Here is a 27753-nt window from a genome sequence, read left to right on the forward strand (position 1 = left end):
AGCCAATGGGGAGACGAGGCTCCGTGCTACAGTGACAGTGCTGGCTGCCGGGTTATTTATAATACGTGTGAATCTGACCAAATGCAGATTGTGCAGGCAGATGACTAATGTATCAAACACAATGTGTACATGTCAGGAAAGCAGGTGAATCGTGCTGTGACTAACAACAGATGTTTACAGTGGCAATGTGGCCCTTTTTTTTTAAAGCCTACAGTTTGTTCCATCATCATTGGTTGCACGACGGGATGTAAGCTATCGCAGTCTCAGGTGTTTTTTTTAATCCATGTGGACTCACATTCTCTCAAATTTGACTGCTTGTGTTCATTAAACACTATACATTGTACAGCATAAGAGCAAATGCACATGTTCCCGAGCACGTATACTTTGGAGATGAGCATCTGAGCTCAGTTAGTTTGATGCTGGGGCAAATTCCAGCGAAGCGAGAAAGACATCTGTGTTCATTCATTATGCACTGCCTCTATAGTAGATCCTCAGTTGTAAGCAGCTTATATAAAATGCAGAGTTATGGCATCAGATGCAGAAAACTGTGCAGTTTGTTGCCTAAAACCAGTGGAATAAAATGGCAGACAGTAGCTATAGTGCACCATAGCCTGCACAGGGAATGACTCACCTATAGGCTTTGGGCCAAACGCTAACATCAGCATGTTAAGCTCTGCATGCTAATGTGACCACACTGATGACTAACATCAAATTTAAAGGGTTCATCGTGGTAGTATTAGTATTAAGGTGCTAAATAATCAGGCCTCATCTTATCTTAAAGACCTGATAGTATTGTATCACCCAAATAGAGCACTTTGCTCTCATACTGCTAGTTTACTTGTGGTTTCTAGAGTATTAAAAGGTAGAAAGGGGGAAAAGCCGTCAGCTTTCAGGCCCCTCTTTTGTGGAATCAGCTCCCAGTTTGGATTTGTGAGACGGACACTATCACTGCTTTTAAGATTAGGCTTAAAACTTTCCTTTTTTGATAAACATATACAGTGGGGCAAAAAAGTATTTAGTCAGCCACCGATTGTGCAAGTTCCCCCACTTAAAATGATGACAGAGGTCAGTAATTTGCACCAGAGGTACACTTCAACTGTGAGAGACAGAATGTGAAAAAAAAATCCATGAATCCACATGGTAGGATTTGTAAAGAATTTATTCGTAAATCAGGGTGGAAAATAAGTATTTGGTCAATAACAAAAATACAACTCAATACTTTGTAACATAACCTTTGTTGGCAATAACAGAGGTCAAACGTTTACTATAGGTCTTTACCAGGTTTGCACACACAGTAGCTGGTATTTTGGCCCATTCCTCCATGCAGATCTTCTCGAGAGCAGTGATGTTTTGGGGCTGTCGCCGAGCAACACGGACTTTCAACTCCCGCCACAGATTTTCTATGGGGTTGAGGTCTGGAGACTGGCTAGGCCACTCCAGGACTTTCAAATGCTTCTTACGGAGCCACTTCTTTGTTGCCCGGGCGGTGTGTTTTGGATCATTGTCATGTTGGAAGACCCAGCCTCGTTTCATCTTCAAAGTTCTCACTGATGGAAGGAGGTTTTGGCTCAAAATCTCACGATACATGGCCCCATTCATTCTGTCCTTAACACGGATCAGTCGTCCTGTCCCCGTGGCAGAAAAACAGCCCCATAGCATGATGTTTCCACCCCCATGCTTCACAGTAGGTATGGTGTTCTTGGGATGCAACTCAGTATTCTTCTTCCTCCAAACACGACGAGTTGAGTTTATACCAAAAAGTTCTACTTTGGTTTCATCTGACCACATGACATTCTCCCAATCCTCTGCTGTATCATCCATCTGCTCTCTGGCAAACTTCAGACGGGCCTGGACATGCACTGGCTTCAGCAGCGGAGCACGTCTGGCACTGCGGGATTTGATTCCCTGCCGTTGTAGTGTGTTACTGATGGTGACCTTTGTTACTTTGGTCCCAGCTCTCTGCAGGTCATTCACCAGGTCCCCCCGTGTGGTTCTGGGATCTTTGCTCACCGTTCTCATGATCATTTTGACCCCACGGGATGAGATCTTGCGTGGAGCCCCAGATCGAGGGAGATTATCAGTGGTCTTGTATGTCTTCCATTTTCTGATGATTGCTCCCACAGTTGATTTTTTCACACCAAGCTGCTTGCCTATTGTAGATTCACTCTTCCCAGTCTGGTGCAGGTCTACAATACTTTTCCTGGTGTCCTTCGAAAGCTCTTTGGTCTTGGCCATGGCGGAGTTTGGAGTCTGACTGTTTGAGGCTGTGGACAGGTGTCTTTTATACAGATGATGAGTTCAAACAGGTGCCATTCATACAGGTAACGAGTGGGGGACAGAAAAGCTTCTTACAGAAGACGTTACAGGTCTGTGAGAGCCAGAGATTTTCCTTGTTTGAGGTGACCAAATACTTATTTTCCACCCTAATTTACGAATAAATTCTTTACAAATCCTACCATGTGGATTCATGGAATTTTTTTTTTTCACATTCTGTCTCTCACAGTTGCAGTGTACCTCTGGTGCAAATTACTGACCTCTGTCATCATTTTAAGTGGGGGAACTTGCACAATCGGTGGCTGACTAAATACTTTTTTGCCCCACTGTAGTTCATGCTGGATCAGGTGACTCTAAATCCTCCCTTAGTTACGCTGCAGTAGGTCTAGGCTGCTTTGGGCTTCCCATGATGCACTTTGTTTCTTGCCTTGCTCACTCATTATGTGTTTATAAACCACTCTGTGTTTTATCATTAGTTAATATTAATCTCTGGCTCTCCTCTACAGTGTGTTTTTTGTCCTGTCTCCCTCCCCCCAACCAGTCGCAGCAGATAGCTGCCCCTCTCTGAGCCTGGTGCTACTGGAGGTTTCTTCCTGTTAAAAGGGAGTTTTTCCTTCCCACTGTTTCCAAGTGCTTGCTCAAAGGGGGCAGTTTGACTGTTGGGATTTTCTCTGTATTATTGTATGGTCTTTACCTTACAGTATAAAGCACCTCAAGGCAACTCGTAAATAAATAAATAAAATTTGATTTTAAAGCTCTTAAAGCTTTAAATTCTAGACAGAAATCTGGATGAAGCACAAAAGTGATTATCATTATAACAGTTGAATATTGCGACTAAACTTCACTAACACCTGACACAAAACATCACATGCGGGGCTTTTGTCTCTGAAACTGTGACTCTGCTGATGTCCAGGGATCACCACGGTGCTGACCATGACCACCATCAACACCCACTTGCGAGAGACGCTCCCCAAGATCCCCTACGTGAAGGCTATTGACATGTACCTGATGGGGTGCTTTGTCTTTGTCTTCCTGGCCCTGCTGGAGTACGCCTTCGTCAACTACATCTTCTTCGGCCAGGGCCCCCAGCGACAGAAGAAGGCGGCCGAGAAAGCAGCCACCGCCAATAACGAGAAGCTGAGACCCGACCCCAACAAGGTACGTGCGCGAGCCGAGCTCCTCCAAAGGTATCCGTGTTGTCAGTTAATGTGCGTGTTTGTTTCTGTGCGAGAAAATTACCTCTTCTCCTTTCAAGGTCAATGTGATGCTGTGATCAATGCTTGATATCCTTTACCAGCACTCTTTACTCCTGCTCTAGCTCTCCATTTCTCACTGGTTTAGCCCTGTGTATCAACTTTATTACTCAGCTAGGATCTGAAAGAGTGAATGCAGAAGCAATGACTGGCTTATACTTTATCTCCATATTTCTGTGTCTCCCAAAGGGCAAGGCGCCTCGGAAAAATCACTGGCTGTGGTGCCAAAGCCTTCTCTTTAAATTTTATTCAGCTGCTAAAGTTAGCAAGAACAACGGCAGCATAAGGAAAAAGAAATCAAACACCCTTTCCTTCTGAGTGTGGCAAGCTACGATTTCCCCCTAAGTAACAGTGCTGATTTTGTATGCTTGCAGTGGCTGGTGGGAAATGTAGTTCAGAGAGATGATGCTCTGTATGCCAGAATGAAACAGAGGGAAATTGACGCATATGACTCGATGTGGGATCCCATCTTTGTGGACGATGCCGCATTAGGACTAGGCGAGCAAAGAAATAAGGTACTGGAGGTTTTGAAAGTCAAAACTAACAATGTCATCAATCTGAATCAATCCAGATCAGAGGAAAATGCTGTAGTTTTTTTGTGCATTTCTTTGATTTTTTATAGATTTTTTAAGGCAACCTTGATCATCACTCCCACCATTGTGTTTTTTTCCCTCTCTTGGTTTGCTCTTCATGCATTTTCCTGACAAACATGGCTTAGCAGTTTGATTTCTGCAGGCATTAATTTAATCTTAACTTGGGCTGTACATCTGAATTAATAGGAAATGAGAACAAGAGAAATGAAAACATCAGTAGCTCCTCTTAAGATAATATCATCTAGACCGAAATACTGTATCTCTAAGGTGACTGATTAATCTCTTGAAACTAAGTGAAGCAATTGAAAAGAAAACAAAAGCAAAGAGAAAAAAAAAGCATCTCCAGATAAGAGAAAGAAATCATTTGCAGTTTGATGAAAAGCTCCAACTAAGTGGCTTCGCTTTAAACCCCCTAAAAAAAAATCAACAAAATGCATCAGGCTGACATTTACAGCAGGACGGGATTGGATTATTGGGATGTTTTTCCTCAGAAGTCAGGCTATGGATGAAGAAATGTTGATCCGAATTCACTTCCCACAACGTCTTTCCTGACCTGCCCTGAACCTTTTAGCCTCTCCTCCATCTTTGCAAAGTCCTTTACAGTTTCTCTCAACCTTCTCCTGTCACATTTTCCTTTTCCTTTGCTTTTCTCTTTTCTGTTTTTGTTCAGTTTGTCTTGTGAATCGACAGAATTTTAACCACACGCTGGTTGAAATTCTGACATGGCAATGAAGGTTTCTCCATGAGAATTAAGTTTGTGGAGTGCGTTGTGCTTTTCCAGGAGTGTTATCTCATAGTCTTGTGGTTGTATTGTCACTCAGATAATGACGACAGATGATCAATGATTTATTTAGAGCTTTTTTTAAAGTGCTTAAAATCTTTTCTTCACTGTAAGTAACACGATTTTTGACTCATTTGCATTACCCATTCTAGCACCCCATCAGTGTTTTTACACAGTAAACTGCATAATTATCATTACAACTTCAATTATAATTTTGCTAGACGTAGACTGAACGCTCCAAAATTTCCTCCCTGGCAGTAACTTCTCATGGCTGCGCCTGTTTTGTTTTGTTTTGTTTTGTTTGCACCTTCACACAGATGACCCCCGACGACAACATCCTCTTCAGCACCTTGGAGATGAAGAATGAGATGGGCGGCGCCGGGGATCTGTCCCGGGGCCTCGGAGCACCCGGAGACCCCCGCAACACCATGCTGGCCTATGATAGCTCGACGCTGCAGTACCGCAGGGCAGCCATGGCACGCCAGAACTATGGCCACAGCGCCTTGGAGCGCCACGCCCAGAAGAAGTCGCGCCTACGGAGACGGGCTTCCCAGCTCAAGGTGAACATCCCAGACCTGTCTGACGTGAACTCTATTGACAAGTGGTCCAGGATGATCTTCCCCACTGTCTTCTCCTTCTTCAACGTGGTCTACTGGCTTTACTACGTCCATTAAACCGAGCCGGCTCGCGGCAGGCATGTAAAGAAAGAGGGAAGAAGGGGAGGAGGGAAAAAATAAGAGGAGATGAGAGAGAGGATGTGTGTGAGAGAGAGAATGTGAGATGAACAGTGCACCGACTTTTTTTAGGTGGTTCGTTTTAGAGAAAATACGGAGATACAAAAGACTTTTAGACGGACTGCAGCAGCACCCAACACTTCAGTCGGCAGTGACTCTTTTAGGATTTGGGAAACACCTTCAAATCGACTGTCAAGCTCTTGAGAAAAGAAGAGAGAGTTTTAAAAAGACAGAAACGGTGCCTGTTCCAGAATTTCAGTATATCACTAATATTTGTCATTCGTAGCTTACTCTCTGTGGATCAAATATTTATGCTTGTGTTTGCATATACTTTTAAGGATTTCTTTTGTTTAGTATCTATTTACTTCGTAGCCGAGCTGTCTGCATCCAGGAAAGCTTTATAAATGATTTTAAAGGAGTCATCCTTGGATAGTCTATTTTCCTATAATTATTGTATATCAAAAACATCCTTTAAAAGCATGCTTATGTTTGATTTCATTTGCATCTCACGATGATGATGATGATGATGGAGTGCAAAGCATTTTTAGTTGTGCTAGTAGAGGTTGTCCTGTCAGCTAACGTTTGCAGCTTTGGCTTAGCACGACTCACCTGGGTGGATTGTTTTGAGCGTCGCTGGATGGGAACAGGTGGACAGCAGGGGGCGTGCTCTTCTCTGGATGTCTATGTGGGGCTTTCGTGGTGGCAACACTCAACAGGAAAAGCTTGCTGTGTGCCGAAAGAAGAGTGGACACTGAAGCTTCAGCCAAGTTTCTGTTTTCGCTTTTGCTGATGGAATCGAATCCATTTCACCACGCGTGTTTATTTCTTCTTCTTTTCTTTTTCTCGTTTGTTTTGTTTGACTTAACTTGACTCCCTAAACTTTCCGCCATCACGCAAGGAGCTCGAGAGGCTTGAAACGGCTTCAACGCAACCTAGGCTGCTGTGGGGACTTTGAGCTGAGTTTCATTGCAACCAGACTTGCTGCATAAATATGGCAATCCACAATCCATCATTATCAGTAGAATTGAATGATAGAAGTATGATGCGTTCCATTGTGCTTATAGGTTTCTGTTTTGAAAAAAATGTAGATAAACATAAAGTCATATTTAAAGAAAAACAGATGATTCATTTTTATAAACCAGTACTCACATTATTGTGTAAATATTACGGATTTATTCTATTTAAATGGGTCTTCGTTGTTGTTTTTGCAGTTGAATTACAGATCAAATGTTCCATTCAGTCGAGAAAATAAAAAGATAACGAAAAAAGAAAAGAGCAATTTAACTGAGGATAAAAAAAAAGAAAGAAAAAGAAAACACAATTCACAACTTTGCTGACTCTGTACCTTTTGGGATTTTCTCTCTTTTTTTCTTTTTAATGGACTCTTAAAAGCATCTACTTGCTGAAACTAAAGCACTTCCAGACACCAGTGACTTTTGGGTCAATGTTTTGCTCTCCGGAAATGGCTTAACAAGGACCCCACTATCCAGGCATTGAAGTCAGGCATATTTTGTACAAAGTTTCTGTAAATTCCAATTGTAATATTTCATAATGACTGTAAATATCTTGTGTAATGATTGTCAGCAATTATGAAGATGTATCTAAATTCAATTAAAACTCAATTCAGTCTATCACTTCAACAACAGAGTACATGGGTGGCAGTTTTATGTGTCCTGCATGAATGAGAGCCTGATTACTGACTGTCTGAGCTGCATGGCTGATTGAGTGTCTGCATGAGCGAATGAACAACTGAGCCCAGCACGGGGAATGAGTAGGCATATGAGAGGAGCAAATGTAGGGGGTGAAAAGAGAGTCGAGAGTGCTGCAGCTGGGACTATTGGCTGCATAATGGATGGAGTGGAGGAGTTGGAGTGAGAGGCTGTGGCGGTGGTCTAGGCTGGCTGTGATGGGCTTGGCTGGGGTTTGAGCGGGGCTAAGCTTAACCCGGGCCTCGGGGGGGGCATTAACGCAGAGAGCCATAGATATGGAGGCACTCTGCAGACTTCGACTGTGGCCCTCTGGCTGAAGCCACGAAGAGAAAGAAAATAAAGGACAAGAAAGAGAACGAGCCATCCATGCAGCCATCCGTGCCACGACCTCTCGCTGCATCCTCCCCCGTCACGCAGCAAAAGCGAGTGCACTCTGCGTGCACTGGCTGACCACTTAAATGGATGCTGGTGAATATTTAATGGTGCAAAACACTGAATATTTATTATTTAAAGCAGGATTTTGTTCTAGTGTGAAGCTAATGTCTGGGTTTTAAGCTTAGGAAAGTGAGGAAATAACTGGTGAATATCAAAAAAATCAGGCAAAAAATGCAGATGAAAATGCACAGAAAACCAAATTATCAACCAAAGATTTCTGTCACTAAGCTCTGGAAAATAGAGGACAAAAAAACAGCGAGGCTGAGAGAGCATCATCTTTGAGTGTTTTGTAGTTGCTGTTTGTTTATGAGAAAAAAAGGGGAACTACGTTTTACGTTTGAATAGGACTCTGCATGTGTGAAGCTGCTGGGAGTAAAAAGAAAAACTATCTCAAAAGGCAAATTGGTGTAAAAACTGATGTAATGTGACATGTAACCTTGTTCCTCCATGCATCGCTAAAAAAGCAGCTCTACACGACTGTTGCCCGCTCAGTATAACAGATGTATTATCTCACTACAGAAGACAGATGGTTTGTGCTAAATTGGCCCTCTCTCCCTCTCTTTCTCTTTTTCAAAAAAGGGCATTAGTGTTGTCATGTAAGGGGGGGGGGGGGGGGGTGGATGAAAGGCAGATGCTTTCTACTTTGTTGTGTTTCCATGTCACTGGCATAATTAGTAATGCACAGACCTCTGTTCTGTGGAATCTGGTGTGTGCGTGTTGTTGTTCCAAGACCGTGTTTGTTACTGTGTGTGTGTGTGTGGATTCACAGCTGCGCCACTGTGAAAGTCGGTGTGCCAGCCAAGCCAAACCCAGCCAGAGCTGACTGGGACGGGTGAGAGGGTGAGTCTGCCGCACTCCCTTAATGCTACACCCAAAGCCACCCCCCTCCTCGCTGTAAACATATTTGATGGAAAAACACGCTGAGCTCCCCGGTGAAGCTGAACCTGATTGTGTCATCTGTTCTGTAACAAAATAAATCACCTGCGAGGTCATGCGTGGCATCCTTACTGTGTGTAAAATACTACATATAGATTTACTGCAGTCACTATAAATATGCCTGAAGTTTAAATTTAAGCACGTTAAACGACTGACCCGGTGCAAATCAGGCCTCCTTAAACAGGTTTGGCAGACTGCTTTGGAAAAGACAACATATGTCAACATGAGGAAGTGGAAAGCATCCTACATGCTTGCCATCTGTGCAAGAGGCTGCTTTGCTGTAGTCCATCAAACATAGACTCGCACACATGCATGTGAGCAGTTCCGCTCACAGACTCCTGCATGATTAACGCCATCAAAGTTCCAGCTCTCGACACGCCCGTCCGGAAAATTCTGCATCTGTCCTCCTAAAGCGGTGACAAGAAGTCACCTGTGAAGCTTCTGTTGCTGACCTCTGACCTTTCTGCAGAGACAGCAGACCATGAGCATTGGAATTTTTGTCTCCCGTGCACCAATAAAGAGCCTTGCTATCCATTGCCAGTTTCATGCAGACTCTTCATATATACTGGCCGTGGGCAGTCTGTTCAGTGTTGTGCTGTCAGTTCAAATCTCCCTATGACCCACTGCACCAATTTTCTGCTCTGTAACTATGACATTGTCAGCTTTTTAGGGCCTTTGACTTGAATATGTGATAGTAGCTTTTTGTTTATGTGTGTTATTTTTTTAATCAACACCCAAAGTCTGTAATATACCGACAACACACTACACAGACTCACCACACTGAAGTGTAAGATTATTTCAGCTGAAAACATGATATAACTTAAGGAAGGAGATCACTTCCAGCCAGACTGAAATCAGCTGATTCATTGAGACACATCACAACAATTTTTTTGGGTGTAATCACCTGGCCTACTTTCCCCTGACAGCTCAAGCACGAGGAATGCAACACACCTGTCAGTGCAAGGGGGAGGACTCAAGAGAAGAACTAGGTGTGTTGTCATTTGTTTCGGCACAGGCCTCACACACTCACCTAGAATCTCTGGAGGAAAGACGAAGCCCGAGGAGAGTCTATTTAACACAAACCAGCAGTGGATTTCTAGAGGATGGGAAGGAAAAATTGGTGAGAAGAGGAAAAGGAAAAAGGACAGGCAACCATGACGTGGAGGAGCCCGCTGGCCCTGGTGAGGGATGCCCTGCGAGGTCAAAGGGCACGGGAGAACGAACTCCGCAGCTTAGAGTCTAATCTACCTTATGAAGGATTAGAGAAGGGAAAGCAACCTAACCGCTACTTCCCATCAAATGCCATCAAGACCACAAAATACAGCCTCCTCTTCTTCATCCCCATGAACCTTTATGAGCAGTTTCACCGTCTGGCCAACCTCTACTTTGTGGGGCTTGTTATTCTGAACTTTATCCCTGAAGTGAATGCTTTCCAGCCAGAAATAGCCCTTATCCCAATTTGTGTCATCTTGTCTCTGACCGCTATGAAGGACGCCTGGGAGGACTTCAGGAGGTACCAGTCTGACAGGAAGCTTAACAACATGCCGTGCTTCATCTACAGCAGGTAACTGACTAGATGACAGTCATGTCCCAAATATAGAAACAGCTGTGCCGTGCTGTTTATGCACGACGTGCCCCGAACGATCCACATCAGTGCTTGTGATTCCTCTCTTCCCTGCTGTTTGATTGCGTAGATCTGTACAATTGTGTTCTACCTCCTCTGCGCTGCAGCACCCCCGTGGGAATTTTCGACTTAGAAATAGAACATGTGTGGGTGATTATTCCTCCTTTGAAGAGCCTCATAACAATATCTCTGACTGTCACATTGTGCACATTTGATGAAATCCTCGTTCGGGCATTGCGTCAGCAAAGACAGTAATGTTAGACGTTATCTGTTTTTTAGAATTACTGGTGAAAAATGAATAATTCACAAAGGAGGATAAACTCCGTCATTTCCATCCCTGTTGCTGCTGTGATTTTGAAGTACAGTGGGACATGGAGGAAGTGGGGAGGTGGGTATTACGTGAGACTGGAGACACTGCCTCCAATGATGAAGCCTCAACTTCTGGTGGGGTTTATAATTAACCCGCCGCCCGCTGCTGGTTTCCCCAAAGAGACAGCAGAGGTGTTAGGAAGCCTCATCTGGGGGAAAAGCCCATAGTGTGAATCTGTGTGTGTGTGTGTGGTGACAGGGTCCAGGTGGCCTGAAGGGTGGTCTCCAGACACAACATTTCAAACACTTCAGAGAACACGCCGGTCCATCTGGACACTAGTTGCCTCTGCTTCACACACAGAGCAGTTGTGCGCTGCTGTGCAGGTTCCTGTGGGTCTCTCACGGCTCACTGGGAGGGGATGCTAAAGCTTCATTTTGGGATCATAAAGCTTAGAGCAAAATCATTTGGTTGGGATTTCTTCGAAGTATACAAATATTTCCTAAAGAAGCTCAGGGATGGATTTTTAGACCTCCACACACATCCTTCCTTTCTTCTTGGGAAGCCATTTTTACAGGCATGATGACAGAAGCCTTTCCACCATCTTTACCTGAAAAGACCCACGTGGAGGTGCAGACTGATGACAGAGATCAGACTTTAATCAATCGGGCCATCTCTTAAGCACGTAGTTTCCCCCCCCATTATCTCGACATAATTTTGTTTTCAAAGCAGTGTGAAGTGTTTGAGCAGAACGTGCTTATCTTCTGGCTCATTCTACCCATCTTGTCTCAAACACTTGTCAGTCCACCTGCGTGGAAACATGCCGAGCATGAAGCATGCCGGCTGTTTGTCACAGCGTTTGAATGCCACGTCGCCCTCTCCTCTTGTTAAGTATGTCTCACCGCATAGCATTACAACCAGTCACCACACCTCGCAGGCTGTTCCCATATCTGCTGTTTAAATCAGCTAAACAAATCTGGCTGATATTATATCATCACTGCTTTCAAGTATCCCTTGATCGCCAAAGAAGTAGGCAAACTAATAAAGGAGAATCAATAATGTATTTTTTTGTAGTTCTCTAGAAAAGAAACAAATGTGGCTGAGAGCAGTTGAATTTAATAATTGTGAGTCTTGAGGCTGTCTCCATTAAACAGCTCACCGACCCAACAACTTCCTTCTAACACTCGCCAAGTAACATGTTCAAGTATTTTTTCAACTGTTATTTGTGGCACACAATGACTACTGCGTAATTTTAGGCGCAAATGTTTAAAATAAATCCGAGGAATGATGTCAAAGGCTAGAGCACACACTTAACACCTCCCACACCTGGAATTCAACTGCCTGATGTATAAAAAACAAAAACTAGCGTAACAACTGTAAAGCCTTCTGGACATGAAAAGGATTGTGCGTGCATCTCGTGAGATTAATAAGCACAAGAAACTAAAAATATATAAGTCTGCGGTCCTGGCTTTGTTTGGTGTGAGGCGTGGTGTTCAGTAGTAGCTAACCGATCAGGTCCTGCATGCAGGGCAGCATACCTGCATCTCTCACCCTCATGGCTAAGCCTCACTACCTGGGAACAGCCTCATCTGTTAATGTTCAACGTGCAGTACTTCGTTGACAAACACCATCTCTACAATTTTCCTTTTCTGAAACACATATCACAGTTTGTGCCGTCATCCCCCCCCCCGAAAAAAGAAACCTGATATAATTTTCTCTGCTCCTGCTGTTTACGCTCTGACTTCAACCACTTCATAACACAGCACACGTGTGATTCCCCAAAACCTACCTTGGAATTTTTAAAAAGAATTCGAGGCTAGACTCTCAACTGATGTTTAATAAGGATTTTTTTTTTTTACTGTGAAGTTAAAAAGGTAAAATAATTCATTAATTTAATTTAATTTAATAATATAAAAGCTGTTGTATTTAACTAATACCGAAAGCAAACTGTTTACTTCGTCCTTACGCCGGGCCTTGAGCCCACAACACCTTTCAGATCTAAAGTGTTTTAGTGTTGTCACTTTTGAATGAAAGGGCACTCCAGAGGACCACGTATGAAGGAGAGCATAGATTTTGGACTGTATTTCATTTTTACCTCCACCATTGCCATTTATACTACACCAAAGTAAGTAATTGGTAATTAATGGATTATTATTGTGCAGAAAAACTGAGATGGACTGTTGAAATGGCACTTTTCTTATATTATAATGCTTTAAATGTGTGTAAACATCTTTAGACTGACTGAAAGGGGGATTTCGTAAGTTTAGCCCACTTTAGATCAAAGTGGACCACATGAGGCCCACATTGTAAAATGAGTTTGACTTCCCTTCTTTGTGTTATAGCCTGCAACCCTAATAATACTGTGCCACTTAAGAAGTGCAATAATTTATTTCTTCTTTCTTTTGAGACCTCCAGTTGTTCTGTTGTATCTATTGGTAAGTATTTTAGCTGCTTAGTCTGGGCAATCATAAATTGCAGACATCATCAAAAGTGTTATAATTTGCATACATTTATATATATATAAAAAAAAGATGGCTATGTCTTTAATGAATGAGACAAAAACCTCAGCATAAATTAGTATAAAAGTTTTTAAAAAGAAAAAAAAAATTAAGATAAAAATGCAATGATCGCTGGCACCTGACATCTCTGCAGGAAAGAGAAGCAGTTTGTGGAGAGACACTGGAAAGATGTGCGAGTGGGAGATTTTGTGAAGGTGGTTTGCAATGAGATCATTCCTGCAGACCTCCTCCTGCTTTACACATCAGACCCCAACGGTGTGTGTCACATAGAGACAGCCAACCTGGATGGAGAGACCAACCTGAAGCAGAGGACAGCTGTGTCTGGAGTCTGCAACACGGTGAGAGTTAAATCTGCCTCCCGGTTTTTGTTTTCTCTTTCCTTCTTTCTCTGCGTGACTGAAATTGAATACACTCTGAAAACAGTCGTGCCATGTCCGGATGTTACTTAAAGTGCAAATCATTACAACTTGTCAAAGTAAGTGAAGACATACCTACTGGATTACATAGCTTTAACACATGTATTTGGAGAGGGATTGCCATTCCCGGGTGCAGGAGACATCTTGAAGTACAGGTTAAGCTGCATTTAAAAAGTTTCCATTTGTAATGATTTTCCCGTGTCTCTTCTCTCTTTCCTTTTCCCAGCATCCAGAATTTGAGCCTGAAAGCTTCAATGGGATCTTGGTGTGTGAAAAACCCAACAACAACCTGAATCATTTCAAGGGTTACGTGTGGGTATCAAATACACAGACAACATGAACCCCTCCCTGCACCCCCAGTTTCTATTAGCCTTTCAAAGCAGCCAAGCAAAACTAATTCCAACCGCCTTGCTGGACTTTCTGATTCAACCAGAGGCATTATTGGGGCTGTAATAGACTAGAATCGATTTTCTCAGGCACCACGGCTCTTACAGGTGGTCTGCCTATGCTGGCCAGCTATAGACATAAAGCAGGAGAATTGCTAATGGGGAATATATAAGCAGTAATGAATATCTAACGAGATCTGACAGTAAAAAGGAGGCTTCTCACTTTCTCCTGCTGCAGAGAGAAACCCGATAAGCAGAAGGTGGGAGCTGGAATTGAAAGTCTGCTGCTGCGAGGCTGCACAGTGAGAAACACGGACCATGCTGTTGGCTTTGTGGTATATGCAGGTATATTTTCCATTTTCTCGGCTGGTTCGCTGTTTTAACCTTGAGCTTTTAATGTTTGTTCCCACCACGATTCTTGAAATACTGAGATCACAAGAAGATGCTTTTCACAATCTACAAGCGTAACTCTACAAAATTACTATTTAAAAATGTCACATTTTCTTTACATTTGTTCATTAAGTTTCCCTTTATTATTCTTTACTGTCAGAAAAGTAATTATTGTGCAGTGTAATGAAGCCAGCTGCTCTGTGAGACTTACATAATCATAATTGTAATCACAGACTGTATAAAAAGGACAGAAGTAGCCATTGTGCCTTCACCCACAGTTTACTTATAGTATGCATCTATATCAACTGGTCAGTGCATTCACCTAACAGCTTGGGGTTTTGGAGTCAGAAGTGACCAGATTTAGACCAGAGGGTGGATTGCTAAAGCACAAAAAGAAAAAAGAAAACACAGGAAAAAACAAGGTATAGGAACTAGAAACCTGGACGTCTTAAGGGGTGTGCAAACAGGCGAAGTGGGTGGGTCCTGACTGAAGCAACTAGACTACCACCAAGAGTGACGTGTGCTGACTAGTTATACACAGAGGGCTGGTAGGGGAAGTTGAGACAGGTGGGTAAAGGAAAGTTAAAAACGAAACTAGTTAACATAATAAAACAGGAAATAAACAACAACCACAAATGAAACCAGCAGATGCTAAAGGGAGGAGCAGATGGTGAAATAATGAGGGAGCTAAACACAAATAACAAACTCAAAATAGGACTGAGTGAAAAACAAACAAGGGTTCAGAACCAACCCTAGAACAGCTGATCATCTTCACCAGTATTCACACTTCATATACACTAGGCCAAATAGTGGTATGTAAATGAAATGAAAACAGAAACTCTACTTAACAAGAATCAAGAACAACAATGACTTCAAAATTCTGGGACCAAAGCCTGAGACCATGACAGCACTGGTAAAAAGCAAAAACACAGATGCTGGCTTGTTTTTTCACATATCGAGGTCCAGGTCATGGGAGCAGCAGTCTAAACAGAGACATCTAGACCTTGCTCTCTCCACCAGATCTTCTGGAGGGACAACGAGGCATTGACAAGCCAGCTAAGAAATAGAACTCATCCAGACTGTCTTGCCTACATTTTGGTCCCTGTAGGCCAAAACACTTCACCTAGGTGGAGCTAGGAGCCATCATAGTCGGATGCTAAACCACCTCATCTGGCTCCTTTAACTGTGGAGGAATTTACAGTCCACTCTGAGTCCCTCTTAAATTACTATGCTCCTCACACTGTCTGTATGAGCGAGCCCTGTTGCCACTTGTATCAGCGACATTATTCTTTCTGTTGCTGCTTGTAGCCTCATGACCACAGATGAAGATGGGAACATAGATGTACTGGTACATCAGTCTTCATTGTGACAAACTGGTGTACCATCGCTCAAGGAACTACAAGTATCAGCACTTCCACCATGGCTTCAATTTTTAGCCCCATATGCTAATGTTAGCATGCTAAAAAAAACAAAGCTAGCATGATGACGTTTGCCACCATGTTTAGTGTTTATTTAACATTTTAGCATTTATGAATTCAGAGTCTTGGACTCAAGAGATCGAACAGATGAAAATGATGTTCATTTTGCATAAATGTAATAGTAGTAAATGTAGTATTTTATTACAATATTTAAGATTTTTTGCTTTTTTTAGTGAGCACAACCTAATGTGATGCTGTGACAGTGGCACAATGACAGTAAAGTCTCTTATGTATTATGCATGTCTTAACGTGTGATACTGATTTTCACTCACCATGTGGGGTGTGGAATCAACACCTTCTCCTCCTTCCTTTAAGGCCGTGAAACCAAGTCCATGCTCAACAACAGCGGGCCAAGATACAAGCGCAGCAAACTTGAGCGGAGGCTGAACATAGACGTCCTCTTCTGCGTCATTCTCCTCTTCACCATGTGTCTTATCGGAGCACTAGGTCAGTAATGAATTACATCTCTTAGCCGTAAAATCGCTACACAAAATGATTCATGTTTGATGGCTTTACATTTATGAGGGGACATTAACTTCCAATAAAAAAATGGGCACAAGCCCAAGCTCATATCAAGACAGAAGACAGAGGACGGTATGCCGCTAAAAATAGCTTTCCTCCGTGCACTGCAGTCAGTGATTAATCCTGCTGTCCTCCTGTATGCAGGTCACTACTTATGGCTTAATGCTATGCCTGTTGTCCCCCCTTACCTGGTACCCCCCACCAGCGGTCAGCTGGACAGGCCTAGTCTTACTAGTTTCTACATGTTCTTCACCATGATCATCCTGCTGCAGGTACTGCTCTCTCTGACGGTTTGGAGGGTGTTGTTATTCATTTTGAAGTCATTAAACTAATCTTCTCTCCTCTTGTCTCATTTACTGTCCTCCTGTTTACTCTCTGGGTTACCTTTCACCTTTTTTCTATTTACTCCTCTCCTCTAAAGATCCTGATTCCCATCTCTCTCTACGTATCCATCGAGTTGGTCAAGATTGGCCAGATTTTCTTCATCACTAATGATATTGATTTGTACGACGAGGAGACTGACAGCCGCATACAGTGTAAGGCTCTGAACATCACAGAGGACCTGGGGCAGATTGAATACATCTTCTCAGACAAAACAGGCACCCTGACTGAGAACAAGATGGTGTTTCGGAGATGCTCCATCATGGGAACCGAGTACCCACACAAAGAGAACGGTAAACATCTTCACTGAGTTAGTTTAACCTAAAGCTGATGCAGTTTAGCTAACCTCACGATTATGACCTGTTTTGTAACGTTGTTACAAATGGTGTTTTCATATGCAGATTTCTCCAAATGAAAATTTGGATGTCTGATTAAATCAGACAGAAAACTAGGATAAAAGAATCAGAAGGTTATCACTAGTTTAACAGAAATATTAAGAGAGCTCTCTTAATTATTAATAATCTTGTTACCTTGCTGAATACTTTGGTGTTTTGACTTACTGAAAGAGTCCTTCCACTCAGCTCTCTAATCTCGGATTTTAAACAGTCCCTCAGCACTGTTAGTGTTTTAATGCATGTGTCGACATGTTTTTGGGGGGTGATTTGCAGCCATCCGCCTGGCTGTCCTGGATGAGCCCGAGGCAGAAGAGGAGGTCATCTTCAACCAGCATGCACAGCCTCTACCGACTCGTTGGTCCTTGGATAGTGAGGAAGCCAATGTTGAAGATACACATGGCCATGGCAGCCGACGCAGAAGCAAAGTCACAGGAAATGCCCAGAGTGATGTGGCCTTCAGCAGCCCACTGGTACGATGATGTTTATTTTTCTTTTTTCTCTCTGTCTGGATACCTGCTTTCCTCCAAATCTGTTGTTCAGTTATTGCGGAATCCACAACTTTGGTTTTAAACGAGGAAGTCCGCCCTCAGCCTTATTTCATATCTGAATTCTTATTTCAACCTAATTTCAAACTCTTACTTTTTTACCCAAATGTGACCCAACCTTCTGTCAGAAGGTCCCAGTCCCTGCTGCAGATGGCCGAGCTGCTAGGTGTCAGTGATGAGCACATCCATTTTGGCTCAAAGCTGCCCCTGTGTCTGTGACAGGACATATGGTCATGCTGAGCATCATTTGGCACAGGCCGGTGATGTCACATAAACTGTAAATGTGCACTATAGATTAGTCACCGTCGTCTTGATTTACAGTACAGTGACTCTGCGCCTATTTTTATCTGCGGGGCAGAGAGCGGAGGCCTGGGCATACAGGCGGAGACAGAAAAAGTCTTATGTTTATGCCAGCAATGTAGTACACAGCCCATCTTTAGCACTCCTCATGCTGCGTCTCAAACAGAGCTGAATGCTCGTATGAACGTACACTTCCTCCCTTCCTTCTGTCCTTCTCTCCTCGCAGCTCTTCCTTAAACATGGACCAAAAAAACCCACAATGAAAACATAGAAACGTTATCCAATCTCCTCAAGTCAAAGCTGGAAAAGCGTAACGTAAGCAATAAATCTACTAATAAAAGTGTTTCATTAACAAAATCATTAACTTGCTCTCTGACAGGAAACTGAGGTGGTCCCAGACGGGAAGCTGTTTCAGAAGATTAGCAGGACATCAAGCGGCAGCCTCAGCCACAGCCAGAAGACAGATGCTTACCTGGATTTTTTTCTGGCCCTAGCCATTTGCAACACAGTGGTGGTTTCCATGGCAACAACAAAGAGAAGGAGGGTGAGTGCTCAGTTTGCTGCGACAGTGGATGGGAAGTAGAGATGGAGGGCACATCCGGTGGAGAAATGATAGATTAAAGATGTGCCCTCTTTAAACTTCCAGTGTCCTATAACTATAAACTTTAAATAGAACAAAAAAAAAGAAAAGAAAAAAAAAAAAAACATTCTTCACTAAATTGACATGGAGCAAGTGGAGATTTGCAAACAGGGCAAGCTTCATTAAGTTGAACATTTGCTGCTCTGAACTGTGCAGTTCTGAAGTCTGGCAGATGGATGATGGATGTAATCTGTGTGTTTTCCCCCCTGAGTTCACAATCAAAGGTTAATGCACAAACAGAAACTGAGTGGAAGAAGAATTGTTACTGGGACGTTTTGCCATATGTGTAATGTGAGAAGAGGTCTTCCTAAAGCTATTTAATGAATTTCTTGATTCTTTTTTTTTCTCAGGTGAGTGTGTCTCCACAAGCCAAGCACACAAATACTCCACTGGAAACTTTATCCAGCCTGATGAGAAATGCTGGCGGCATTTTTAAATTCTGCAAGCGCAATCCCAAGAGACACCGTACCTTCACAGAGGACTCAGAGGAAAATTTTCAACCCTCTGGACAAACAGAGGGGGTCGACACCACCGGGCTCCAGCCGTGTTCGCCTCATCCTCCATCCCTGAGCGACGAGCCCGCGCTGACCTCAGATAATCTGAGATATGAGGCGGAGAGTCCAGATGAGGCTGCCTTGGTCTATGCTGCCAAAGCATATGGCTTCACTCTGCTGTCTCGCACCCCTGACAGCGTTTCAGTGAGACTACCATCTGGGGAGGTGCTGGATTTTGAGGTGCTGGACACCTTGACCTTTGACTCCAACAGGAAGAGAATGTCTGTGTTGGTGCGACACCCAATCACCAAAGAGTATGTGCTGTACACTAAAGGCGCAGATTTTGCAATCATGGAATTACTTGGTACACCCTATCCAGGTAAGTTGAGATAAGAGTACATTAAGTACTTATAGTATGCATCTATATTAACTGGTCAGTGCATTTCTAATTAATTTGTAATATTTCCAGAGCACTTCAGTGGCAATAAGAAAAATATAGCAACTGTTACTCAGCGTCATCTCGACTGCTATGCTAAAGAGGGGCTCCGCACACTGTGCATCGCAAAGAAGGTGCAAAATCATACATTATCCTATTTACCAGCATGATTTGCTTATTTAAGTGAAGCTATGTTTCATTTTTTTTCTGCATGTGTTTCAGGTTGTGAGTGAAGCAGTGTATAAACGCTGGTCAGTGGACAGAAAGAACGCTATGGCTGCTATAGAGAATAGAGAGAGGCTCGTCATGGACACTGCTGTGCAGCTAGAGAAAAATCTCACCCTGCTAGGTGACACATCCACCAATCGTGCATTGGTTGCTGTATACTGTATATCTTTGTGATAATATTTGTGTGCGAATGGTGCCTTTATTTGAAATATGTCCACGTGCAGGAGCTACAGGCATTGAAGACCGTCTGCAGGAGAACGTTCCAGACACCATCCAGGCACTGCGCGAGGCAGGGATAAAGGTGTGGGTGCTGACAGGTGACAAGCCAGAGACAGCTGTCAACATTGGATATGCTTGTGGGCTCCTTGAAGACGAAGACCTGGTGATAAATATGGGCTGCAAAGACAAGGTGAGGAGGCCTCACATTTAAGGGTTGCTGACTGAGGTGTTTTTCATTATGGCATGTGTTGAAAATGGAGCATTAATTTATTTTTCAGGAAATCAAAGTAATGTACTTAGGTTGTGCAACCTACAACACTCATGTGCATGGTAAATATGTAGGTAGTACAGATTCGGCAAACAAGGGAAAGTTCCCAGGACGAGACACAAATCCCCTGTGGGTTGTGTCAGAAATGACATCTGACTTGGAAAAAAAAATCTGCCACCTGCTGTGGCGACCCCTTGCATCAAGGCACCAGTCAAAAGTAGTTTTATCCTAGGGGGCCAGTGTACTCCTAGTACCTGTCCCAAGCCTGGATAAATGTGGAGGGTTGTGTCAGAAAGGGCATTCAAGATGTTACACTAAGCTAACTGACTAACGGTGGCATCTTCCTATTTACAGTGCAGATTGTGGTGTCGAATCATGGAATCTAACTTTTAACAAAAAATAATAATTTTAAATAAAAGGTTAAAATAAAATCTTCTTAATGTCTATCTTCTGGTGATTTAAATAAGTACCCAATATGATAAATTAGAGGTGTTGATTTAGTCAGAATAAGGAAATCTGACCAAAAAGTTGGTGGAATTTTATACAAGAATTTCTACACCAGCCAAATCAGAAATTTACCTTCACTTTCAGTGCTCCTGATGCAAGAGGAGAGGTGTTCCCAGTTTTCAAGACAAAAAGTGCCACTGTTTGAGTGTTAAAACTACCACTAATTAAATAAAACAGAAATTAAAGGGAAATTTACAGGAGACTCAGAAAAAAACCTGAGAAACATTCCTGGGTGCCTAGTTTTCTGTCTGGAGATTTGCAGGTGTATGTAACAGAGCAGCGATGACCCTCTGCATGAAAGAAGAAATCATCAAAGCAAGTTGTTATGTTAAGAATCTACTGGAGCAGATTTTTTTTTTTTAAAAACAGCATTTCTGTGCTCTTGCAGTTTGATATTGTTTTATAAAAAAAAATATTGAAGTTAAATGGCATAGCTGACCAAAGAGCACGAAGTAGAAGACCATTAAACTGTTTGCATGGTTACATTTAATTGTATCACATATGTCTGAAGAGGAAAATATTATAGTGCGCATATCGATTTCATTAAAACAAAATTTTTACAAACTTTTTGTAAAAGATGTGGAATTAGTTTAAATCCTGAACCCTTTTAGTTCACACCATTAGTAAATAATAAATACTCTAACAGGGTTCAAAGGAAAGAGGACCATTTCCTCCATTATTTGAATTCATCAAAAACTAAAAACATTGTGAAGACCGGAAGCATTAGTAGCTAACAGATATGAAAAAAGTCTATTAAACATTGGCCTTTTAAAGCAAATTAGGGACATGTGTAATTTATATTTCGCAGAATCACATACAGCTTGTTTCAGGGGACAACACTGATTTTCTTTGATGGTCTTTCAAGGAAAGTTGTGTGTTTTCCCAGCAGTAACTTCAGGGTAGGTTTCTCCTCCTGTGAGCTTGTATCCTTCCAATTTAAATGACTGAACCTTTGTGACCACTTTTACATTTTAACTAAAGGTCAAACCTCCGCATTTCCATCAGAGAAAGATAAGGTGTCAGGTGTGGCCCTGCTTCTCTTAGGTCATTAAAGAACTGGTACCACCGAAATGAAGCCTTCATAACAACCTGACCATGTCTAATCATCGGCAGCCTCAAATAGACTGAAATTGGCTGTCGGCCCTGAGGGATACATGTGGGACTTTCTGAAACAAACGGGCTGCTGCGCTTCCCTCAGATGGACTAGTCACTGATGATGAATGGAGTGAGATAGCCTCAACACAATAACTAATGCTTTCATATCTAATTACCAGTCTAATGTTCAAACCTCAGAGGAAATAATTCTCTCATAATCCAGAGTGGAGGCATATTAGAAGCGAACCATTTTTTTCTACCATCATAACTCGGTGATCACCTGAGAGATACACTCCCACAACCACTGTCCTACCAAAGCCTAAAGAAATTTAAAATAATAAAAATAGAAAAAAAACCTTTTTCTTCCATCAGTTTCCTTTTTGTTTGAGTTATTTACACACAACAATGATGAGTCTGATGGGACCAGAGCCTGATATCTGCTTGTATTCAGAAATCATGAATGTGAATCAGCAGTAGAGTAATCGTGTTGCTAAAATACCAAAAAAATGGGCGTGTTTATTTTTTCTGGAAATCTGTCCAGAACCCAGGCATATTTAGTTTTCCATTATTAACAAAAGAGAAACAACAATTTTATTTTTCTATAATATATAGCTCACGTTTGACAAACTTCAAAGCAAAAATCATCTAAGTGATTAGCTGCTGTTTTTCAGATCACGTGTACGAACATCCTGGACTGCACCCTGGAAGAAGTGAGGAGGTACAACGCTGATCCTCGTAATGTGGATACCACCCAAAACATGTCTCTGGTGATTGACGGTCTTACCCTGGACAAGGCTTTGTCGCCGGACCTACTGGATCGCTTTGTGGCCCTGGTGAAGCACTGCCGCGCCGTGCTCTGCTGCAGAGTCACGCCGTTACAGAAGAGCCGAGTGGTGAAAGTGATCCGGGAGAAACTCAAGGTCATGACACTCGCCGTTGGTAAGAAAATCAATGAAATGCTTACATGTTCAGTAAAGTAAAAAGTTGATTTAATGTGTTCTTGACTTCTTCCCATCATACATAAAATACAGTAAAAAATAATATGAAAGTGACCAAAAACATTTTCTTTGTATAATTTTTGAACCAAACACTGGAGCTTCAGATGCAAGATAAAGACCTGAAACTTACTTTTAAAATTAATCCATGCTGAGGTCAAACACAGCTACACTTTGGGTCAAATAGTCATACTCAGCTCATACTAAGTTAAGTTAAAATTGTCACCTGTATTTGGAGCCCACTTCAGATGTTTGTTTGATCGTTGCGCTTTAGTTCACTTCACAGAAAGCTGCTCCTACAAAAGAAACTTTCACAGGACTGTGAAGTTTAAACACACCCATGATTCAGGAACTTGTAGAACCACCTTTAGCAACAATAACTATAAGAAATTGTTTTCGTCATTACTTTATCAGTCTCTCAAATCATTATAGAGGAATCTTTGGCTCTCTCTACAGGTATCAGTTCACTGAGGTTTGCAGGTATTTGTTTATGTGCACAGCTCTCTTAAAGCATTTCAGTCAGGTTGAAGTGTGACCAATGCAGCATCACGATTCTTTTCTTTTTTTTAATCTTCCTGTTGTAGATTTGCTTCTCTGTTTGGGATGATTGCACGAGTTAGTTTCAGCTTAGCTTAGGAGTTGGTTGACTCAATGACTGCAAGATGCCCAGCTTCTGCAGCTGCAAAACAAATCCAAATGATGCCGCATCCATCACCATGCACTTTTGTGAGGTGCTTGTGATGATATGCCATGTTTCGTTTTTGCCAGACGTGGTGCTATGCATTACTGCCAGACATCTCCACTTTGATCCCACCTGTCCAAAGGACCACAAGTCTTGTGGTTGGTTCAGATGTAACTTTGCTGCCATGTTGTTTTTAGAGAGAAGAGGCTTTCTCCTGGGAACCCTGTAAAACAAGCCATACCTGTCCAGTCTTTTTCTAATTGTAATACATTATTGCATCATATTGCACCAGACCAGCAAACTTATAGCAAATGATCAGTTTGTTTAGCAGCACCTGGCTGCTACTTCGTAAGTCCTGAGGAAGTGGTAAGGATGTGCTTACCGAGAAAACCTTTATTTTCATGCAAATGTATGGTTATCAGAGAGCTTTTTAGAGACCAAACACAGGGCTAAATTAGATAAATTAGTAATCATGCTTACACGTTTCCTGATAGGTTTCGCATAGCAGCTTAAAATGTGATAATAAGTCAGTGTCATGTTCACTAACGACTTACATCCATGTAGTAAAGAGAATAAGACTCAATACAGTGCATAGAGTTTGTGAATCGAGTGAATCTTAAAACATTTTTAAGCTTCTGTATAAACCACTAAATCAGCGTCTGTGCTGTGTTTTCAGGTGATGGTGCAAATGATGTAAATATGATCCAAGCAGCTGACATTGGCATTGGGATATCTGGACAGGAGGGGATGCAGGTTGGAATTGATTTCTTTACCTCCATGTATGTGCTTTGTTCTCCTGCCTCACAGCCTAAAACACATCAAAACTCCTCTTTGTCATCTGCAGGCCGTCATGGCCAGTGATTTTGCCATATCTCACTTCAAACACCTGAAGAAACTTCTCCTGGTCCACGGACACTGGTGCTACACTCGACTGGCCAACATGATCATTTATTTCTTCTATAAGAACGTGGTGAGTGTTATATGTTATATCTGCATCCCGATGCTCTGCTGTCTAAATTAACATCCTGTCATGATTCATCCTTTAACCGTCTGTGTTTAATATGTTTCCCAGGCCTACGTAAACCTGCTTTTCTGGTATCAGTTCTTCTGCGGATTCTCTGCCACTGCCATGATCGACTACTGGCTGATGATTTTCTTCAACCTTTTCTTCACCTCTGTGCCACCCATAATGTTTGGACTCATGGACAAAGACATCTCAGCAGAGATGCTGCTGGGTGTGCCCGAGCTGTACAAGACTGGACAGGGTGAAGGGGTTAGTGACACTCCCAAAAAGTCATGCGAGCGTTCGGTCTTGAATAAAAATGTGCAGAATGCTTTGATTAGTTTCTGTCTTCATGAATTCCAACTTTTGTGTTGTTTGTTCAGGATTACAGGTTTACAACTTTCTGGGTTTCCATCCTCGATGCCTTCTATCAGAGTCTGGTCTGCTTCTTTGTTCCATATTTTGTAAGTGACACATTTTAAACAGTCTAATCTTTGATTGCATTAAGTAATGCTTTCATAACAGGGCGTCATTTGATTTATTTACTGGTTAACTACTCTTTGTGATAACTGCTTTCTTCTTTATATTTGATAGTGTACTTAATTTAATTACTTGTATCTCAGGTCTACCAGGATTCAGACATTGATATGTTCACTTTTGGAACACCTATGAACACATCTGCTTTATTTATCATCCTGATGCATCTGTCAATAGAGATCAAATCCTGGGTGAGTTCTGAACTGACATAATCATGATATACCTCAGTAGAAATGTCTTTAATTCACTTCTTTTTATTAGTGCATATTCGAATTCTAACATTTTTTAAGACCTCTAAACTGGTTTTAAATGAAAGGAAGACACACATAAATTAGAAAATGCAATAGAGAGCTAACCCAGATGGTTTTTCTATGTTTCCAGGAGAAAAATGTTCTTGAAATCTGGATGATGTATAACAGCCTCTCTGTGAAAACCTTGTGAATATAGGCAGAATAAAGTAAAACTAAGGAATAAGGATCTACATCATTTTTTCAGTATTCATTTTTAATCCACAGCTTTTACTCCAAATATTCAAAATACAAATATTCTCTTTTTAGAATCTCTTTTTATCTCTTTTTAGAAAGACTAAATTTTATTTACTAACAAACCACTAAACTTATTCCTAACTTTTTATACATATGCATATTTTCCAAAATGTTAAGTGAGGTATTTAATTTATATGCAATTTCAACAGAAGGTAATAATTTTTTTTAAAGCATGGAAACAAAGTAATGCAAAAAAAAAAAACTGATGAAGAATCTTATTGCTGTAAATATTTCTCTTGCAGCAGAAAACAGAGAATTAACGGGTATTTGTTGCTAACTGGATTGTTTCCACCACATGTAATTGCTGTTTTTTGTCATTTGTGCCGCAGACGGTGGTTCACTGGATAATCATGCTGGGCAGTGTGGCATTGTACTTCATCGTGACACTCGCCTACAGCGCCGTCTGTGTAACCTGCAACCCTCCCTCTAACCCATACTGGATCCTCCAGAGCCAGATGGAGGACCCCATGTTCTACCTTATCTGCATCCTCTCCACTGTGGTGGCTCTCCTGCCCAGGTACCGTGTCTGTCACTCTTTAAGCTCAGTGGGGTTGAAGATTTTTAATTGTCCAGAGTTTTGGGGTGTATTTGTGAGCACTTTCTAGCGTTGGTAAGTCTTTTCAGTGTCAATGTTTAACAATCACATAGTCTAATTTTAAAATATGAGCAGCATAAGGTGGGTTTTGCTCTGTATTTCCCTTCATTTCTACTTTAAGGAGTCACCAAATGTGAAAGGATGTACATATACTTACAGATCTATTATTATAGAAAAGCAACAATTAGCTGCACAGGTGTTAATTAACACTAAGGATATTAAACTCTAACGTTCTCCATTTTTTTGTCATATGACAACCAGAGGAAAATAAAAATGTTCTGAAATTAATAATAATTTCTTTTAATAAATGTATTTTGCGTTCAGCACAGTCGACGGTACGGTGACTCAAAACGGAATAAAGAGAAAAAGCAGCAAATATTCTCTATTTTTAGTTAAAGAATGACTCATTCAATGCTGAATTCATGTTCACAATATAACTCACTTCTTAATCGATTTTCAAAAAACCCATTTGAGCAGTTTTCCTATTATGTTTATATCTATTTCCTAATACATGTCTATTTGTGTTGGATTTTCTAGCCCAATGGTTCTCAACAGCAAATCTGAATCATCCTGCGGTTTTTAAAGGGAGCAGACAATGCTACTTTTCTCTAATGCTACCCTTTTCTTAGCCACTTAAAATCTTTAAAAAAATAATAGAACATCTCTGCACAAAAGGCCATAGATAACCTTAGATGAGCGGCAACAGAAAAAACAACAAAAATAGAAATCACTATTTTAGTCTACATTTGCACACATATTTAAAGCTAGCGGGTCTCCTATTTTAATTACTTATATTGATCTAGAGCACGCTTTGACTTGTGTACATCATTAACTGCTATGCAATTATGAGGCTCTTACGGTGTGTAAACCCTACCTGCAGAATTGTAGTTAAATATTGTTAAACGTGAAGGTCAAGAAGGACTGCACCACAGCTTGGTCTTCTTCTTCTCGGTTGCTGATGCGTCTGAAAGTGCTGATATTTAGAGAGAACGCTCTGATTTACATCAAAGGGCTGCATATTTTTCACTGGCCTACTTTCTCACCACCACACTCTCTCCCTCAGGTACATTTTTCACGTGCTGCAGAACTCTATCGCCCTCTCCCCGTTCATACAAGCTAAGCATCTGGACCGTAAGGACCCCTCCATCAGAGAAGAGTGTATGAAGGAGTTGAGGAGCTACAGGGGCGGCGGGCAGGTCAAACGCTCTAGGCTCTCTACCCCACCCTCTCCCACCCTGGAGACCCCTGTGGACTTCATTCACGAGTCTCTTGCGGTTGCTGATATCATGGGGGATGATTTCACACTGAATGCCACAACTAAAAACTAGCAAAAGTCTGCAGACTCACAGGGAACATGAAGGGGAAAGGAATTCTAAGATGGTTATTTATTCAGAGGATTTTATATACATGAAGTCCCCCTGTATACATTGTTTCATTTTTGAAATGCAATCAGGGAGATACTGCTGCTCTCTAACTGGAGTTTATTTTGCAATAAACTACGTGACAAAAGCATGTGGGCCGTCTGTTCCTT

The 27753-nt window shown here is 41.9% G+C and overlaps 2 protein-coding genes across 4 annotated transcripts in view; both read left to right on the forward strand.

The window, feature by feature from the left end:
* gabrb2a (gamma-aminobutyric acid type A receptor subunit beta2a) overlaps window positions 1-7285 on the forward strand; it is a 33309-nt gene extending 26024 nt beyond the window's left edge. The window contains exons 8-10 of one of the 2 annotated variants that reach the window (XM_026191240.1): window positions 3188-3432; window positions 3902-4042; window positions 5219-7285. In XM_026191240.1, the coding sequence (XP_026047025.1) occupies window positions 3188-3432; window positions 3902-4042; window positions 5219-5575 (743 nt within the window). In that variant the 3' untranslated portion in view covers window positions 5576-7285. The remainder of the gene's footprint in view (window positions 1-3187; window positions 3433-3901; window positions 4043-5218) is intronic. The other variant, XM_026191241.1, reaches the window with a different exon arrangement.
* Window positions 7286-8416: 1131 nt separating this feature from the next.
* atp10b (ATPase phospholipid transporting 10B) lies at window positions 8417-27734 on the forward strand. Of its 2 annotated transcripts, XM_026191343.1 has the most exons (21): window positions 8417-10279; window positions 13299-13503; window positions 13808-13893; window positions 14206-14312; window positions 16151-16282; window positions 16502-16629; window positions 16779-17031; window positions 17407-17603; window positions 18358-18522; window positions 18969-19491; window positions 19582-19682; window positions 19771-19897; window positions 20001-20185; window positions 22537-22804; window positions 24219-24295; window positions 24387-24512; window positions 24615-24815; window positions 24929-25009; window positions 25169-25273; window positions 25957-26144; window positions 27286-27734. In XM_026191343.1, exons 1-21 carry the CDS (start codon window positions 9870-9872, stop codon window positions 27548-27550), a joined length of 3930 nt encoding a protein of 1309 aa, XP_026047128.1. In that variant the 5' UTR covers window positions 8417-9869; the 3' UTR covers window positions 27551-27734. The 2 variants fall into 2 exon arrangements, with proteins under 2 accessions (XP_026047128.1, XP_026047137.1); XM_026191352.1 differs by lacking the exons at window positions 8417-10279; window positions 13299-13503; window positions 13808-13893; window positions 14206-14312 and adding an exon at window positions 15770-15950.
* Window positions 27735-27753: the final 19 nt, after the last annotated feature.

Source organism: Astatotilapia calliptera, chromosome 2, assembly GCF_900246225.1.
Source record: "Astatotilapia calliptera chromosome 2, fAstCal1.2, whole genome shotgun sequence".
Classification (NCBI taxonomy): Eukaryota; Metazoa; Chordata; class Actinopteri; order Cichliformes; family Cichlidae; genus Astatotilapia; species Astatotilapia calliptera.